Raw genomic sequence first — 18,212 nt, 5'->3', positions numbered from 1 at the left:
ACAGTGCAGAAAGTAGTCTCATTGCTAGTAACAAAGTATGCTTTTTGATATTTTCTTCCAATCCACAGAAACATTAATGACATAGAAATGCATATTAGATGGAGTGACAAAGTTTTGATCAAAATTCAGTTTTAGGAAGGGTACTAAAGTAAGATAAAAAGATGGCAAAGCAGAGTGTTTTGGAACTGAGGGCCAGGATGACTGAAGGCACAGTGTGGAAAGAGGGGTGAGGGAGGTGAGGAAATATGTGGGTGACCAGAGTTAGAGGAACATGAGTTCTTTGAGGAATGAGAACTGGAGGAAGTTACAGATGTTAGAAAGTAGCAAAGAAGCTCTAGTATTCTACTTCTGAAAGAAATATTGGTAATGACTTGATTTTATGTTTAAGACTTAACCTGTTTAATCTTCAGCTTAATAAAGTTGTGTAATTCTAATCTAAACTGTTGAAGACAAATTCTGTCCAGAATGTGTTAGATTTACAACCATTGACAGTTTGTAATCCTGAATTTACATCTTAATATTGTTGTCCAGTTTGTAATTTCCTTATTGTCAATGGATTTGTTCCATTGCTGTCTTAGCACGAATCTCCACTGCTGCACTTCTTTTGTATTACCTGTTTAGCTCATTAAATAATGCAATGAAAAGTTAAACTGGATATGAGAAGTAACATTTATAGTAAGTAATTGAAGAACTTTCCAGTAATAAATGTTTTGAACTTTCCAGTAATAAATTTAATAAGGGTTATATTTAATGTCAACTTTTGGAGTTTTGTTCATCCAGCTGTTTATTTCAATTTTCCTTCAGAGTATGTTTTGTAGCCTTGGATATTTTTGACTTAATGTTTGAGGCTGGATGTAACATTTTTGTTTGTATGACTAATAAATTCACATTTTATTCTAGGTTTTGTGCCATCACACAGTAGGCACAATAGCCAGTCAGGAGTGTTGACACACAGTCGCAATAGCAGTAAGGGAAGTGTTGAAGAAATCATGTCACAATCCAAACAGAAAGATCTCACATCTGGTGTGCGCCAGAAAATGCTTCTAGACTATGCGGTGTACATGGCAAAGTACATTCCTGAGGAAGTCTCCAGTCCTAACTTAAGTCCCATCCACAGTGCAGAAAATAGTCCCACTGCTAATAATAAGGTAAGAACAAATACATTAGTCATGGTTTTTGATAATTCTCTTCCAATCCACACAACTTTAGTGTTTGTTTTAGGAAAAATATGTTTAAGGCAGGACAGAAATCTGCAAATATACTTTGTGAAAGTTCAGTGGCTCTTCTGGTTGATTCCAGGAAAGAACACTTCCACCAATCCACCTCTGACAATTGCTCTTAAAATGATATAACCAGCACTGAATCTGAGGCTGGAATGTTCTGGGCTCATTAGTAATGGGCTGGGAGTCAGGAGAGATGACTAAATAGCACAGGGTGTTACCCAATATCTTCCCACTGCCATAGCATTTAGCGAGTGGTGGAAAATTGACTGCCTGCCAGGACTGCAAACAAGCAACCTGTGAGATCAGTTAAGAAAGGGCCCCTTCGTGTCTTCCTTGGTGGCTTTCCAGCTGGCTTGTGGGTGTAACCCTCCATTTTTGGAATTTCATGGCCCACGGGTGAGACCTTTCACCAGTGACAATAGCTGCATCTGCAGCAGCATGTATCAGCCCTCAGTGAATTTTTTTACTCCAGTTGAGCCAACAGCTCTTGAGTGGGCTTCTGTCCTCCTTAATAGGATGGAACACCCTGCAGCAGCCACTCAGTTGGCTGCCAGCACCAAAATGTGACCCCTTGCCAAAGAAAGTACCTTCACCACCAACCTTCCACCCCAGCAGCAGTATTTCTGCAAAACTCTTGTCTCAGATCTTCAGATTGCAACTTGCGTCTTCCAGTGGGAGTCCAACTGTGCAATCTTAGAAATAAAAGCAGAAAATGCTGGAAAAACCCAGCAGCCAAGCAGAATCTGTGAAAAGAGAAACTGTTAACATTTCGAGTATGACTTGTTCAAGCCCTGAAGAAAAGACATTCTGAATCAAATCTGTTTCTCTCTCTACAAATGTTGCCAGATCTGCTGAGTTTTTTCAGCATTTTGATTTTATTTCAGGCTTCCAGCATTTGTTGTATTTTGCTTTCAGTGTGTTTTTTTTAGAATTAGATAAGCTTGTGTATGTATTTATTTGTGCTCTGTCCAATAATTCCAACTCAAATGGTACACAAACTTTTGAAAAAGTTTAAATTTTATATTTTGTAGTGAAAATGATCAGATTTTTTACAAGAAAACATTAGTCATGTTATCATCTTTAAAAAACTTTAATATTCCTGCTGGTAATGTAACAGTGATTATGTATTAAGTTTTTTAGTCATTTAACAGTCCTGATTATTTTCTTTACATGTCAGTTGCCAAACAGTCAAATTGAGGACTCAGAGCAACAAGTGGCCTGGGTTAATGCATTGCTTGGGAGAGTCTTCTGGGACTTCTTGGGTGAAAAATATTGGTCAAACTTGGTGTCTCGAAAAATCCAGATGAAACTCAGCAAGATTAGGGTATGTACTGGAAAATGTTCAGTCCATGTATCAACATTGAACTGTATAACTTTGTGTTTGCAGTTAATATAATTTTCCATGACACAGATACTTAGTTGCATTTTGCTAATGTGTGGCTATAGAAATTGGAAAATTTTATACTTTTCCAAGTCTGAACTGGACTAACCATTGGTCAGAGGTGGGCAACTTTCCCCTGACTCCCCAAAGCCTGCCCACCATCTACAAGGCACAAATCAGGAGAAATTCAACACCATTCTGGATAAAGCAGTTTGCTTGATTAGCATTCTCTCCACCACAGACAAATAGTGGTAGCAGTGTGTACAATTTACAAAATGCACTGTAGGAGCTCACAAAGGTTTCTTAGGCAGCACCTCCCATAACCATGCCATTATTTAAGACAAGGGCAGCAGATATTAAGTGGAACACCATGTTCCCCTCCAAGTTACCACCATGCTGGCTTGGAAGTATATCACTATTCCTTCAAAATCCTGGAATTTCCTCCCTAACAATACTGTGAGTGTACCAACTCCACAGGGACTGCGGGGGTTCCAGAAGAGGCACCACCCCTTTCTCAAAGGCAATTAGAGATGGACAATAAACTTTGGCTGGCCAGCAATGCCCACATCTCATGGATGCATTTTTAAAAATTGATCATAAATATAATCTGCCCCTTAGATATTTGAAAAGGAATCTTATTTGGAATGCTTTTAGCTCCTCCCAAGTAGGTATTATTGGTATAAGTTTCAACAATGGTGCTTTGAGCTATTTGACAATGAAAGGATGATAATCATATTGTGCTCCTGATTCAATTTTCTCATCTTTTAAACTGTTAGATATTAATGGAAGTTACGCTAAGTTGTCTGTGCTTAAATTAGAGTTGATGGTTCTGGTGATGGAGTAACTTTTCTATTTTTATCATCTAGTGACGACCTCAGTGGTAGTGTAGATCAGAAATAAGTGAGTCGGCAAAGTCTTGATGGATGGAATATAATGTAGGAAAATATGAAGTTATGCACTTTGGTAGGAAGAATAAAGGAGTCAGATATTATTTAAATGGCAAAAGGCTGTAGAAAGCTGCAGCATAGAACAGAAATTGGGGGTACTCATGCAAAATCACAAGAAGATGGCAGGCAAGTTCAGCAGATAATAGGGCAGGCAAATGGAATGTTGGCCTTTATTTCTCAGGGAATGGAATATAAAAGTGGGAAAGTTTTATTAAAATTATGCAAGGCACTGGTGAGCCCACAGTTGGAAAAGTATGGACAGTTTTGGCCCCCTTATCTAAGTAATGGTATACTGGAATAGACAAGTTGGTGGAATGGGCAAAAATATGGCAGGTGAAGCTCAATGAAGAGAAGTATGAAGTGATACATTTTGTTAGGAAGAGCATGGAGAAACAATATAAAATAAGGGGTATAATTCTTAAGGGGTGCAGGAGCAGAGGAGCCTATTTGTATATGTACACAGGTCATTAAAGGTAGCAGAGCAGGTGGAGAGAGCAGTTAATACAGCAAACAGTATCCTGGGTTTTATTAATAGTGCATAGAGTACAAGATAATGGAGGTTATGCTGAACATATACAAGACACTAGTTAGATCTCAGCTGGAGTATTGTGCAAAGTTCTGTGTACCAAGCTACAAAAAGAATGTGACCACACTGGAGAGTGCAAAAGAGGTTTACAATAATGGTGCCAGAAATGAGAAACTTCAGTTACAAGGATAAATTGGAGCAGTTGGGACTGTTCTCCTTGGAAAGAAAAAGGCTAAGAGGAGATTTGATAGATATGCTCAAAATCATGAGGGGCCAGACAGAGTAAATAGGGAGAAACTGATCCTGCTTGTGTAAAAATCGAAAATGAGAGGGCAGTGATTTCAAGAGGTTTGTGAAAGAAGCAAATGTGACATATGAAAACTCTCTTTCACACAGAGTAGTTCAGGTCTGGAATGCACTGTCTGGAAGCGTGGTGGAGGCAGGCTCAACTGGGGCATTCAAAATAGGGCATTCGATGTTTCTACTTAAATGATCAATGTGCAAGAAAAGGCAGGAAAAGGGCACTATGTCATAATACCCATTTGGAGAGCTGATGACGACGCAATATGCCAAATAGTTCCCTTTTAGGCATAACAATTCTTTGATTCAGTTGCTTGTCCTTGTTCTCCCTCTGTCCCAAATTCCTGGGGAAAGGATGTTGTGCTGTTCTGGATTTCTAATTGCCACAAATTTCAGTGCAACAGTGTGTAGTGTAATGGATGGCTAATGACATTCATTCACCTTTCACTGCAAAATCCATTGAAAAATTTAATGAAGTTACTTTTAGGCATCTGAAAATGATCAATTTGAAGTCAAAGTATGGGCAAAGTAGCATTCATTAAAGAGGAGGAAATAATAATTAGATACAAACCTACTTTAGTATATGTGTACATGTCCACTTTTTTCAGGTATTGAATACAAAGGTAACACGAATAATATTGAAGAATGGAAATGTTTTTCACTTTTGCTGTTCAATTTCAGCATCAGTCGCCCTGAGCTTAAATGTGAAATGCTCCAGAAACAGAATTAAGCCATTTACAATGCTCTTCTTAGCATGGAGGCTAAATGGTATAAACTATGAATATCTTGTTAGTAAACGAGAAATGCTCTGAATTGCTGTCACAGTTCCTTACTTCAAAGACTGAACACTGACAAGAAGGACACGTCCTAGCTAGCGGCCAATCAAAAGCTGAATTAATTCTCCTGTATAAAGTACCCAAGTTTGAGTTTCTTAGTAGTTCAGAAATGGGCTAGTGTAATTCAAAATATTGATTTCACCTGAAACTCGTACATTTGCTTTCTGCTTCTTTACTTTTTGTAAAGAAGGTATCATTTCAAGTTAGGGTGTGAAAAATATAGATTCCTCAAAAGCAGGACAAATCCAATCCACCAATTAGATTTGTCCTGCTCTCACTTTGTCCCATCACTTTCCATTAGCAGTAAAGTGATGGAAGCATTGACAGTGATATCAAATATCTGCAACCACCACCCTACTTTAGACCTTGTTGCAGCCTTTGTACACAGGTGGACAATGGAGCTGAATTCATATAGGTTTGATGAGAGTGACCACCCTTGATATCAAGGCACCATTTCACTGAGAAAAGTTAATTAAACCTTCTCAACATTTGACTTCACGTGTTTAATGTATGTTGTTCCAGTTGCCATATTTTATGAATGAGCTAACCTTGACTGAACTTGACATGGGAGCTGCTATGCCGAGAATATGTCAAGCTTCAAAACCTTCAGTTAACCACCAAGGTAAGCACGGTTAAAAGTCTTTCTGATTTCTTCAATGTTAATCAATGTCAGATATTCTACATTCAAAGTTGTACTGAAATATTTCATTGATGTAGATCCAGAAATCAGTGGCATTTAGGAATCAAAGTATTTCCGGTACATCAATTCCTCATTTTGTTCATACCTTAGTTTCATCATATTGTGAAGATCTTGGAATGAAACATTTATTGCACAAAGCAGTGTTTCGTAAACATACGAAGCCACATAGTGGGTTATGGTCTTAAATGTGTGTTGGTTCCACTTTCCCACTTCCCCACCAACATACTAGTTGCTTGCCTGTTGTACTGAGGCACAATCCTGATACATGGTAGGATATTTCAAGCTCTCTTGCACTTGAGGTCAATTTGAAAATGAGGAGATGAGAGCAATGGGAAACGTTCCATTTAGTAAAGGAAGAGGATATTGACTGGGCAATATAAATAGAGAACTGAAGAAAAGATTTTGATATGGAATCTGATATTGAAACATATACTGAGAAGAAATGTGAGCCTTCTAGAGAGATTTGAGAAACGATTTCAAAGGTTTCAAGTTTATTAGTGTCACAAGTAGGTTACATTAACACTGCAATGAAGCTACTGTGAAAATCTCCTAGTTGCCACACTCCGGCGCCTGTTCGGGTACACCAAGGGAGAATTTAGCATGGCCAATGCATGTAACCAGCACGTCTTTCAAACTGTGGGAGGAAACTGGAGCACCTGGAGGAAACCCACGCAGACACGGGGAGAAAGTGCAGACTCCATACAGACAGTGACCCAAGCTGGAAGTCAAACCCAGGTCCCTGGCGCTGAGAGGCAGCAGTGCTAACCACTGTGCTGTTTTGGATGTGCGGGAAGAAAATAAAGTGGATGGACAAAAATAATAAGGCGATGGCAATAACGAAAGCATGAAGAATGTTGTTTCATTTGAGAAAATGTACATCAATTGATTTAGGGATTTTCCTGAGAAAGGATGTACTTGCCATTGAGGGAATGCAGTGAAGGTTCACCAAACTGATTTCTGGGATGACAGGAGTGTTGTATGAGGAGAGTTTGGGTTGACTAGGCCAGCATTCATTGCAGATAAGAATGAGAGGCGATCTCATTTATCATTATACAATCCTAACAGGGCTGGACAGACTGAATGCGGGAATGATGTTCCCCCTAGCTTGGGGTATCCGGAACAAGGATTTGGACACTCAGGATACAGAGTAGATCATTTTAGGACTGAGATGAAGAGAAATTTCTTCACTCGGTGATGAACCTGTGGAATTCCCTACCACAGAGGGCTGTGGAGACCAAATCATTGAATATATTTAAGCAGGAAATGCTTTCTAGACACTAAGGGTGGCAAGGGGCATAGGGAGAGCATCAGAGTATTGCATTGAGATAGAGGTTCAGTCATAGCTCAGGGGCAACTATTTTGTGTGTTTTTGTACTGCAGGGATGGGTGTTAAAAGATGTTGGAAGGGGTACATGAAAAAAATCAAGAGGAAGCAAAAGGACCACTTCTGGATCATCTGAAGAATGAGGAATTGAAGAGAGAAATTAAACACTGACTTGGAAAAGGTGAAAATTGAGCTTAAATCCGCTTCACACCAGTTATCAATGATTGGAAGAGCCAGAATATAGCTAACTTGACTGATAGTTGAGATGATTTGTGGTTTTCTTGAAACTGCTTAAAGGGTTTCAAAAAATCCTCAGATTTAGAAAATGAGAAATAAGATACTAAAACCAATTAGTTTTTTTCTGCTGGTAACTGTGCAGAAGAGACTTGCATCTGGAGTGAGAATTGTGACTTAATATCAGGTAAGTTGGCACATTAGCTTTATTGAAAGGAATTGATGTATTTAAATTTGAAAGGTGCTAACATCCAGTCAGATGTCAATGTGCCTGCTATACCATTCAAAATGTTGAATTTGTTTTGCTTTCTACCTTACTATTCGACTGGATGTTAGCTCCTTTCAAATTTAAATACATCAATTTCTTTCAATAAAGTCAATGTGCTTGCCTCATGGAATGGTCAGTGAAACCAAAATGCTTTTTAAAGCACTGAAGGAATCTTTGTCTTCTCCCTTCACTTCCTGTTTGTGGTTCTGGTCAGGGAGACTATCTTGTAAGGAGCAATTCTTTGTCCTGGTGAAACATCTGAACATCAAACAATCATTGAGCTAGTGCTTTGCTTGAACCATAAGAACATAAGAAATAAGAGCAGGAGTAGGCCATCTAGCCCTTCGAGCCTGCCCCACCATTCAACAAGATCATGGCTGATCTGAAGTGGATCAGTTCCACTTTCCTGCTTTCTCCCCATAACCCTTAATTCCCTTGTCTATCAGAAACCTATCTACCTGTGACTTAAATATATTTAGCGAGGTAGCCTCCACCACTTCAATGGGCAGAGAATTCCAGAGACTCACCACCCTTTGAGTGAAGAAGTTCCTCCTCAACTCCGATCTAAACTGTCCCCATCCCCCTTATCTTGAGGCTGTGCCCTCTAGTTCTGCTATCCTTTCTGAGCGGGAAGAATCTCTCTTCCTCTACCCTATTTATCCCCTTCATTATCTTGTATGTCTCTATAAGATCCCCCCTCAACCTTCTAAACTCCACCAAGTACAGACCCAGTCTATTCAATCTCTCCTCATAGGCTAACCCCCTCATCTCCGGTATCAGCCTAGTGAACCTTCCTGTACCCTATGCACAAACAAACAAATTAGGAGCAGTAGGCCATTCAGCCCCTCAAGCCTGCTCTGCCATTCAATAAGATCTGATTGTGGCTTCAACCCCACATTCTGCCTACCCCCAATAACCTTGATTCCCTTATTAGAGAAAAATCCACCACCATCAGGGTTTGGTGGTGGATTTGGTGCAAGTCACATGGAGACAGTGCCTTCGACAACTGACCATCACTGCTGGCATTGAGTTGAAGAGTTGTCTGCTGTAAGGCAGATCCTGGACTGTGTCTTGCCCACGCCAGTGGATTCAACGGAGGAAATGGACCAAGGAAGTGTTGCTGCCTCCCTTTGAAATTGTGCTCATTGATAAGAGCCACACACTTATAATGATCAAAATGGAAAATTTAACCTTTTTCTTATAAATTTTTCTTCAACTATAAAGCAAGAGAAATAGGAACAGGAGTAGGTCATTCAGCCCCTCAAGCCTGCTCTGCCGTTCAATAGGATCATGGCTGATCCACATTCCCCATGTCCACCTACCTACCCTTTCCCTGTAACCCTTAATTCCCTTATCAAAAATCTATCTATCTCAGCCTTCCATATACACAAGGATTCTGCCCCCACAGCTCTGTGGCATGGAGTTCCAAAGACTGTCAACCCTTTGAGAAAAAAAATTCCTCCTCATCTCAGTCTTAAATTGATGCCTATTTATTCTGAGGCCATGCCCTGTGGTCCTAGACTCTCCCAAGAGGTAAAACATCCTCCCAGCATTTATCCTGTCAAGCCCCTTAAAAATCTTGTGTTTTAATGAGATCACCTCCCATTCTTCTAAATTCCAACAAGTTTCCTCCATACTGGGAATCATCCTAGTGAACCTTCTCTCAACTGCCTCCAATGAAATAATATCTTGCCTTAAATAAGGGGACCAAAACTGCTCTCTACTCAAGATGTGGTTTCACTGGTACCTTGTTCACTAGACTTTGAGATTAAAGTACTGAGACTGGAGACAGATGAGGCAGTTATTTAGCTTTAAACTCAGCAACACACCCTCTACCACTACTACTAAATATAATTTTTGCATTGCTAACAAGAGCTATCTGAATGTGTTTGTTAATTTATACAGGATGTGATGTTGGTTAATATGTTGTGGAATCCTAATTAGTTGGAAGTTGTCCAGATGTATTTTATTTTTGAACATTTAGACTTAACTTCCATTCACTCAGCCTTCTGTCACAGTCTGTGATGTAGCAGCTCTGGCAGAAACTAACCTGTGACATAACCCATCTGAGAAATTAGTTTACCGTTTAAAATTTCCTGGCAGATAGCTCAGAGCTCTTTTTCATGTGTGCTTACAATGAATTACTTACCACAAAGAGCTTTGTATGACAGCATATTCCAAACTGTCCTGTGTCAGTGGAATTGTTAATCTTATTAAAAGATGCTGAAGTAGTTTATTTCATTCTTCTGACTGTATCACAAAATCAGGCAATGAAATGATAGATGCTATTGGAGCAAAGAAAATATCTCCAGTTCTTGTAACCATGTGAATGTGAGGAGCATAAAATAGCATTTCTGAATAGGTCAATGAGTAATAGAAGTGGCATCAAATTATTATGTGTATCTGTATTGAGGCTGGTGTTTGGGGTATAATTCCAGTTAGAATTATATTGGTCATGTGCACAGATTTGCCGTTTTGACATCCTAAAGGATAGGTTTATTGTCTTCAAGAATGCTATAAATTTCCATAGTGAAAGCAGAAAGTGCTGGGAATAACCATGTTTCTCTTAATGATTTGCTATCTGTTTCTCAATCCTTTTACTTGTAAAGAGTCTTGAGACTTATTTAATCAATAAAAGTGCAGTAAATTCCCAATTCTGTAAGCTAATTTGCAAGAGACAGTTGTGGAATTGTGATCAACGTTGGCATTGTTGTCCAAGCAGTTCTGTTAATTCTGAATCCTAATGTACCACTTTACATGATAATTTCTGAGCTGTGAAAGTAGCAGTAACTTGTAACAATTTTTCTTTACAATTGACCAGAAATAGTTTGTGGAACTGTAAATTTAAATTGGCTCCATTGTAACCTGATTGAGGCAGGGTGCATATTCCTATTGCCATTCTTTTGCCAGTCTTGGTGAAATCTAACTCTAATACATTCTTGTCCATACATTGCACAATATTGATGACAAAGCTCATTGAAAAAATTAATGTGGGTTATTCATTATGTATATACATTTAATTTTGTCTTATTTCAGTTAGCTCTTACCCAAATAATTACACACAATAGTTGGCTGAAAAGATAAAATTTGGGTATCATTTGAAGACTGCTTTTCTCGTGACAGTTACTCAGTCAGATTTCTTTTTTTTTTCTTCAGGATTGTGGATTGATCTGGAGATTTCTTACAATGGATCATTTCTAATGACGTTGGAAACTAAAATGAACCTGACCAAACTGGGAAAGGAGCCTTTGGGAGAAGCATATAAAGTAGGCGACATTGGCAAAGAAGGGTAAGATTTCTTAAATCAAAATTTGATTTTCTGGCACTGCACTGAAAGGAAAAAGTTCTTTAGGCGCCAAGTGCAATGTGAAGCCATTTCTCGTATTGCTTGCCAAGGTAAAGACATAATGGAAATGGACTATAATGGATATTTGGCAGTGATGAGGCATGCAATCTCGTTGCTGAATAGAATTAGTTTTCTTGATTATATACTAAAGAGGCTCTATGCTACTAGCAGAATATCAGGAATACAACATTATCCTTGCCTTTTTCTTACCGTTTAGCATGCAAGAATCTTTTTCAACTTCTTATGAAGAAGCTCCTTGACACTAAATGTATCCATTTCATAGAATCATAGAAATCGTACAATGCAGAAGGAGGCCATTCGACCCATCGAGTATGCACCAACCACAATCCCACCCAGGCCCTACCCCCGTATCCCTGCATGTTTACCTGCTAATCCCTCTAACCTATGCATCTCAGGACTCTAAGGGGCGATTTTTAGCATGGCCAATCAACCTAACCTGCACACCTTTGGACTGTGGGAGGAAACCGGAGCACCCAGAGGAAACCCACACAGACACGAGGAGTATGTGCAAACTCCACACAGATGGTGACTCGAGCCGGAATCGAACCCAGATCCCTGGAGCTGTGAAGCAGCAGTGCTAACCATTGTGCTACCGTGCTGCCTGCTAACCATTGTGCTACCATTTGCTGAAAAGGAGCTAACAAGTCCTCCTCTCCCCTAAACTACAAGTCAAAACTCACTTTGTTTTGAATTCTGAATTTTTCTTGATTTGAATAGTTGGTCTGGAATGTATTACGCATGTTCGCTTGTAGTTTTGAAATTGTTTCTGGAGGACCGTACTTTATCTTTTACTCGACATAATATGTAGAATTACATTTGCTATCAATGTTGACAAATTATAAAAAAAAACAAAGAATCATCGATATTACAACAACAGTGGTTACCATTTGCTGAGTATTGTCTATGTAAGCACGAGCTCTTCAACCAAGAGCTATTGACTCTTCCCATTTCAATGATTTCTTCACATTCTTAAACATACCCTTTTTTAATGAACAATACAACACAACATGCCTTCAAGAATTGACACAGTACGGTATAATAATTTTTCCACACATACATAGAGAAAGAGACAGAGCACCAGCGCAGTTGGTTTGGGCCATTCATTATTTATTACAAATGATGCCTCCAAAGACACAAGGATGAAAGGATATTTCAGAGATAGCGGAAAACAGGGTAACAAGGTAAAACCATGAGTACTTGGCATAATGGTGCATGCCTTCACTTATAGGAGACTAGAGACAGAGCCACATATCTTACATTCCATGATTTTTGAAGTAGCTACAGTACTGCGTATTCAGCCAAGTTAAATATAGGATAGTGACACAGGTGTAGAAAAGGCAGTCAGCCAAAGATTCTCGCACCACACTTGGTTGCATACCAAAGCATACTACTACCATCTCCAGAGACATCAGTGTTGCCATTGATATGAAACAATGGGTGGGACTTTATAGCCTCACTTGCCCTGAAACCGTAAAATCCCACCTGAGGTTAACGGATCTTCCCATTATCCACCCCTCGCTCGCTCTGATTCCCGTGGCTGGCGAGGTAGTAAAATTTTGGCCACTGTCTTTTCCCAGGATATGTAGTCTGTCTGCACCTTTACAGGAGTCCATTAGAGATTCTCTGACCCCAAAGTAGCAAAAATACAGAAACGATCTGCACAAACACCCACATAGTACATACCGCCAATATAAATGCAAGGGTTACAAGAAGGGAAAAAAGATAAATATTGCACGGTGCCAGTGCCATACAACATACTCAGCACGTTTCCCAACACACTCAAGCTTTTTAAGGATATTAAACCATTAGGAATCAATTTTGACACAGGACCAGAATACAGGTTGTCCCCTGTGCCAACTTGCACCCCTGGCATAACAAGCTCAAATTTGTGTCTTTAGCTTGGAGTAATTAAAGGAACATGCATTCCACTATGAGCAAATGGACATCCCTGGTGTTCAAAGGATGACAGGCAGATTTTGCCTTGGTGCTCATATCCTAGATCACCCCTGTCAACATGATAAATAACATCACAAAATCAAAAAAGGAGTGTAACGAAAAGGCATAAAGTCCAGGATTAGCGATGAAATGCAGATTATGACTCCAACTTATTGCCATCTGTGACGTTGAGAGCTATCAATTCCTTAGTAGGATTGTCAAACAGCATTAAGGATCCATCAGAAGTCACCCTCGGTAGCGTGATAAAGCAGGGCAAACTGCATTCGGATCACTTTCAAATGCTTCCCAACTTCATCGAAACATCTGCAATCAAAGCTATGGCAACGCGTGATTACTGGCTGGGGTTGGGCCTCATAAGTAGGATACGATGTGCCCCTTCAAAATTAATACGCCCAACTTTTGTGTCAAGAACTAGAAAATGTGTTGTCAAAACATTTAGCTAGGAGCTCCTTACAGGAAAGCTGATCATAGAGGCACTCCTTCTCCGGCCCTGGCTCTCGTCTGACATCATTTAGGTGATTTTTTCCAAGGATTGAAAGCAACCTCAACTGAGGGAACTGCAGTCTCGATGATGATTCTTCCTTCTACTTAATTTAGCTTCTTATTGATACTCAGTAGTTCAGCAATATGAACTCTGAAATTCTATTTCAAAACGTGGAGTTTGTTGTCTATAAGTTGGCTTTTGACATCTCCTGGTCAAGAACCAAATCACCATATTGAGCGCTCAGCTCCACCCTGGCAGCGTTTGACTGCTCTCATCACCTTTATTCAGCGTTTTGTCCCAAAACTTGACCAGAATTCTTGCTGGGACGTAGTATGGAGTTTTCACTTCAGGATTAGGCTCTCCTGGGCTGTGCATCAGGATAAATGAAAGGATTAAAAGATGAACAGCACCAGAGCTCATGGAAACACAGCTGTTCCTGCGCTCACACCACGTGAACCCCCACACGTACACTTTTCAAATACTTGTTCCGTTCTTTTTTTTAAATGATGTTTATGTCTCTCGTGTCAGGACATAAAATGTCACCTGGACAGAGCCGTGAAAGGAAAATCAGGCAGCAAGGATTGCAAGTGTGGTGGAACCTGCCTGATTTTCCTTCAAGTAATTAAAAGAGAAAGAAAATGGGATGAGCACTGTTAATGGTGCTCCTTCCTGTCTGTTTTTCCCCTTTTCACCCTGCCCTGATAGTGAAAAGATAAACCTGCGTCTGAGATCATTTTAACTTGAGCAGCCCAGCAGGAACGGTTCGGTACAAGTTAAATATCTGTTTTGTACTCTGCCTAATTTTGTATTTCTTTAACTTCAATGGAGCATAAAATCAATTTGTGTATTGAACAGGTGAGCGACCTAATCCTGTCTCATTCCCTTTTTATGGGTTAGATTAAAATTACCCCCAATGTCTCTGCCTTGACACTTGCCTTGTACAGCATTCCATGTTTTATGTATATTTTATATACAGGCTGTGGAAGTAGTACTTTGCTTTTTACTCATTAAAAACATTTCATAATATGGAAAACATCTGTTAGATCATTCTTCCTCTGTCCTAGTGAAGTAGTTGCCATCAATTTATCCTTCCTTTCTTTGTAATGTTATAGTCCACTTCAGATTGCCTTCTCTTGAATGTCCACCATCCATTCTTTGTGTACAGTATCCTTGCTACAGGATGCAAGTTCCTGAACTTAAACTTATTGCATAGTATTTACAGTACAGAAACAGATAATTTGATGTAGTGGCTTTATGCCAGTGCTTATGTTCCACGTGAACTTCCTATCACTTTACAACATTTCACTTTATCAACTTGAGTAACTCGAATGCAATGACAGCTCTTTGTTTTATTATGAAAATGGTGAAAGCACAAACTATCCAACAGAATTGTAACTTACAAAGAAGTGAATAAGTCTGCATTTACATGTTTCCACTGTTAGTCAATGTTATGATATATAAAGTATCATATTGCTTGAATAAACAATAGAAGGGTAGTATAGGGTCAAAATGTTCTTTAAGTGGTTGACTAACTACACAGCTTTAAAAGTATCAAGCTGGTTAGTAGTCAAACTGCATGAAAAATAAAAATGAAAAGTATATAAAAATATAAAATGCCGGAAATACTCAGCAGCATCTGTGAAGAGAGAAACAGAATTAATGTTTCAGTTGGATGATCTTTCATTAGAATTGGGAAAAGTTAGAAATTAAATCTGTTAAACTAGTTAAAGGAGAAGGATGGAAAAGGAACAAAAGGAAAGGCTTGTGAAAGGATAGGAGAAATGAAATAACAAAATAGTTGATGGTGCAAGGCCAAATGTAATGGTAATGGGACAGTAAAGAAACAAAAGATGTGTCTAGAGGAGATATGAACGGCAGAATGATGAGCAGTTGCAGTCCGATTGTTTTCCAAACCTCGCTGGATTCCGGGGAAGTGCTGGAAGATTGGAAAATGGCTAATGTTACGCCGCTGTTTAAAAAGGGTAGCAGGCAAAAGGCAGGGAATTATAGGCCGGTTAGTTTAACGTCTGTTGTAGGAAAAATGCTTGAATCCGTCATCAAAGAAGAAATAGCGAGGCATCTTGAGAAGAATTGTTTGATAGAGCAGACACAGCACGGAGTCGTTAAGGGGAAGTCGTGTCTGACGAATTTATTGGAATTCTGAGGATGTGTCTAGTGCGGTGGACGGAGGGGAACCAGTAGATGTGGTGTTTCTCGATTTTCAGAAGGCGTTTGATAAGGTGCCGCACAAAAGGTTGTTACAGAAGGTTAGGGGACATGGAGTTGGGGGTAAGGTGTCAGCGTGGATAGAGGATTGGCTGTCAAATAGGAGGCAGAAAGTAGGTGTCAATGGGTGCTATTCAGATTGGTGCTTGGTGACTAGTGGAGTGCCCCAGGGATCGGTGCTGGGGCCTCAGCTATTTACCATTTATATAGATGATCTGGAGGAGGGAGCTGAGTGTAAGGTGTCAAAATTTGCTGATGACACAAAGATAAGTGGAAAAGCAAATTGTGTGGAGAGTGTAGAAAGTCTGCAGAGGGATCTAGATAGGCTGAGCAAGTGGGTGAGGACCTGGCAGACGGAATACAATGTTGGCAAGTGTGAGGTTATCCACTTTGGCAGGAATAATAGTAGGGGGGACTACTACTTAAGGGGCAAAAAGCTGCAGCATGCTACGGTGCAGAGGGACCTGGGGGTCCTTGTGCATGAGTCGCAAAAACCCAGCCTACAGGTGCAGCAGGTGGTCAGGAAGGCAAATGGGATGCTGGCCTTCATAGCGAGGGGGATTGAATATAAAAGTAGGGAGGTCTTGCTGCAACTGTACAGGGCACTGGTGAGGCCGCAGCTGGAGTACTGTGTGCAGTTTTGGTTGCCGCACTTGCGCAAGGATATTTTGGCCTTGGAGGGAGTGCAGAGGAGGTTCACTCGGCTGATACCGGAGTTGAGGGGGTTGATCTATGAAGAGAGGCTGAATAGACTGGGCTTGTACTTGGAGTTTAGAAGGATGAGGGGGGATCTTATAGAGATGAAGGGGATGGATAGGGTAGAGGTAGAGAGGTTCTTCCCGCTCAGAAAGGACAGCAGGACTAGAGGGCACAGCCTCAAGATAAAGGGGGGGAGGTGGGGCAGTTTAGAACAGAGTTGTGGAGGAACTTCTTCACTCAAAGGGTGGTGAATCTCTGGAATTCTCTGCCTGTTGAAGTGGTGGAGGCTATGTCGCTAAATATATTTAAGACGCGGGTAGATAGCTTTTTGGTAGGCAAGGGGATTAAGGGTTACGGGGAGAAAGCGGGAAAGTGGAACTGAGCCACTTCAGATCAGCCATGATCTTATTGAATGGCAGGGCAGGCTCGAGGGGCTAGATGGCCTACTCCTGCTCCTATTTCTTATGTTCTTATGAAGACAAAACAAGCTTGCGTTAGGCTTCATTGGAAACCTGCGATGTGGGCCAAGGACAGAGAGGTCAGTGTGAGAGCAAAGTGGAGAATTAAAACTGCAGGCAACTGGAAGCCCACGGTCATGTTTGCAGATTTTAGGAAGGCTTTCACAAGGTCATCAAATATGTGTTTACTTTCCTGCATTGTGGACAGCGAATACAGCATACTAACTTGAAAGAGGTACATGTTTCACCTGGGAGGAATGTTTGAGACCTTGAAGGGTGAGAAGAGGGGGCAATAGGCCAGGTGCTGCACCTTCTGCACTTGCAGGGAATGATGCCATGGCAAGGACATGGGATTTTGGGAATGATTGAATATGGACCAGGGTTTTACAGAGAATGGTCTCTTTGGAATGCTGAAAAATAGAATGAAGATATGTTTGGCATCATGTGGATTTGAGATCGGAGAGAGATTAGCCATGATTTGACTGAATGATGAGCAGGCTCAAGGGGCTGAATTTGCTTCTCCTGCTCCTGCTCCTGCTCCTAATTCCTATGTACTATTGCCTTATCTTCCATCATACCTTCTAATGTAGTTCCCCAATCTACCTCAGCCAACTTACCCTTCATACCTTCATAGTTTGCTTTGTGTAGAATATTCCAGCCTCTGTATTCAACCGATCATCTTCCAACATTTCTGTCAGCCCCAATGCATAGGAACATGAGAATTGGAGCTAATGGGATTGGGGGGCAATATATTGGCATGGATTGAAGATTGATTAACAGACGGAAAACACAGTAGGGATAAATGGATCATTCTCAGGTTGGTAGGCTGTGACTGGTGCGACATCATAGTGGTTGGGGCACAGCTATCCAGAATCTATATCAGTGATTTGGATGTGGTGATCTAATGTGATATTTCCAAGTTTGCTGATGAGACAACTTGGTGGGAATGTGAATTGAGAGTGAGAGACAAAATGGCTTCAAAAGATTTCTCATTGCACATGGAATATAATTTGGAGAAGTATGAAGTTATCCACTTTGGTAGGAAAAACATAGAATCATAGAACCCTACAGTGCAGAAAGAGGCCATTTGGCCCATCGAGTCTGCAGCACCAATCCCATCCAGGCCCTACGCCCATATTCCTATATATTTTACCAGTTAATCCCTCTAATTTATACATCTCAAGACACTAAGGGGCAATTTTATCATGGCCAATTAACCTAACACTCTCATCTTTGGACTATGGGAGGAAACCGGAGCATTCGGAGGAAACCCACGCAGGCAC

General features: G+C 40.4%; 1 protein-coding gene across 4 annotated transcripts in view; it reads left to right on the top strand.

Moving 5' to 3' along the window:
• tex2 (testis expressed 2) overlaps positions 1–18,212 on the top strand; it is a 153,579-nt gene that overhangs the window by 117,485 nt on the left and 17,882 nt on the right. For all 4 annotated transcript variants that reach the window (XM_080209347.1, XM_080209349.1, XM_080209346.1 and 1 more), the window contains 4 exons: positions 901–1,148; positions 2,401–2,547; positions 5,736–5,835; positions 10,896–11,028. In XM_080209347.1, coding sequence (XP_080065473.1) covers positions 901–1,148; positions 2,401–2,547; positions 5,736–5,835; positions 10,896–11,028 — 628 coding nt within the window. The remainder of the gene's footprint in view (positions 1–900; positions 1,149–2,400; positions 2,548–5,735; positions 5,836–10,895; positions 11,029–18,212) is intronic.

The sequence above is a fragment of the Carcharhinus amblyrhynchos genome, chromosome 21 (genome assembly GCF_965287045.1).
Source record: "Carcharhinus amblyrhynchos chromosome 21, sCarAmb.v2.hapA, whole genome shotgun sequence".
Lineage (NCBI taxonomy): Eukaryota > Metazoa > Chordata > Chondrichthyes > Carcharhiniformes > Carcharhinidae > Carcharhinus > Carcharhinus amblyrhynchos.
This window is presented reverse-complemented; position numbering and strand designations above follow the sequence as displayed.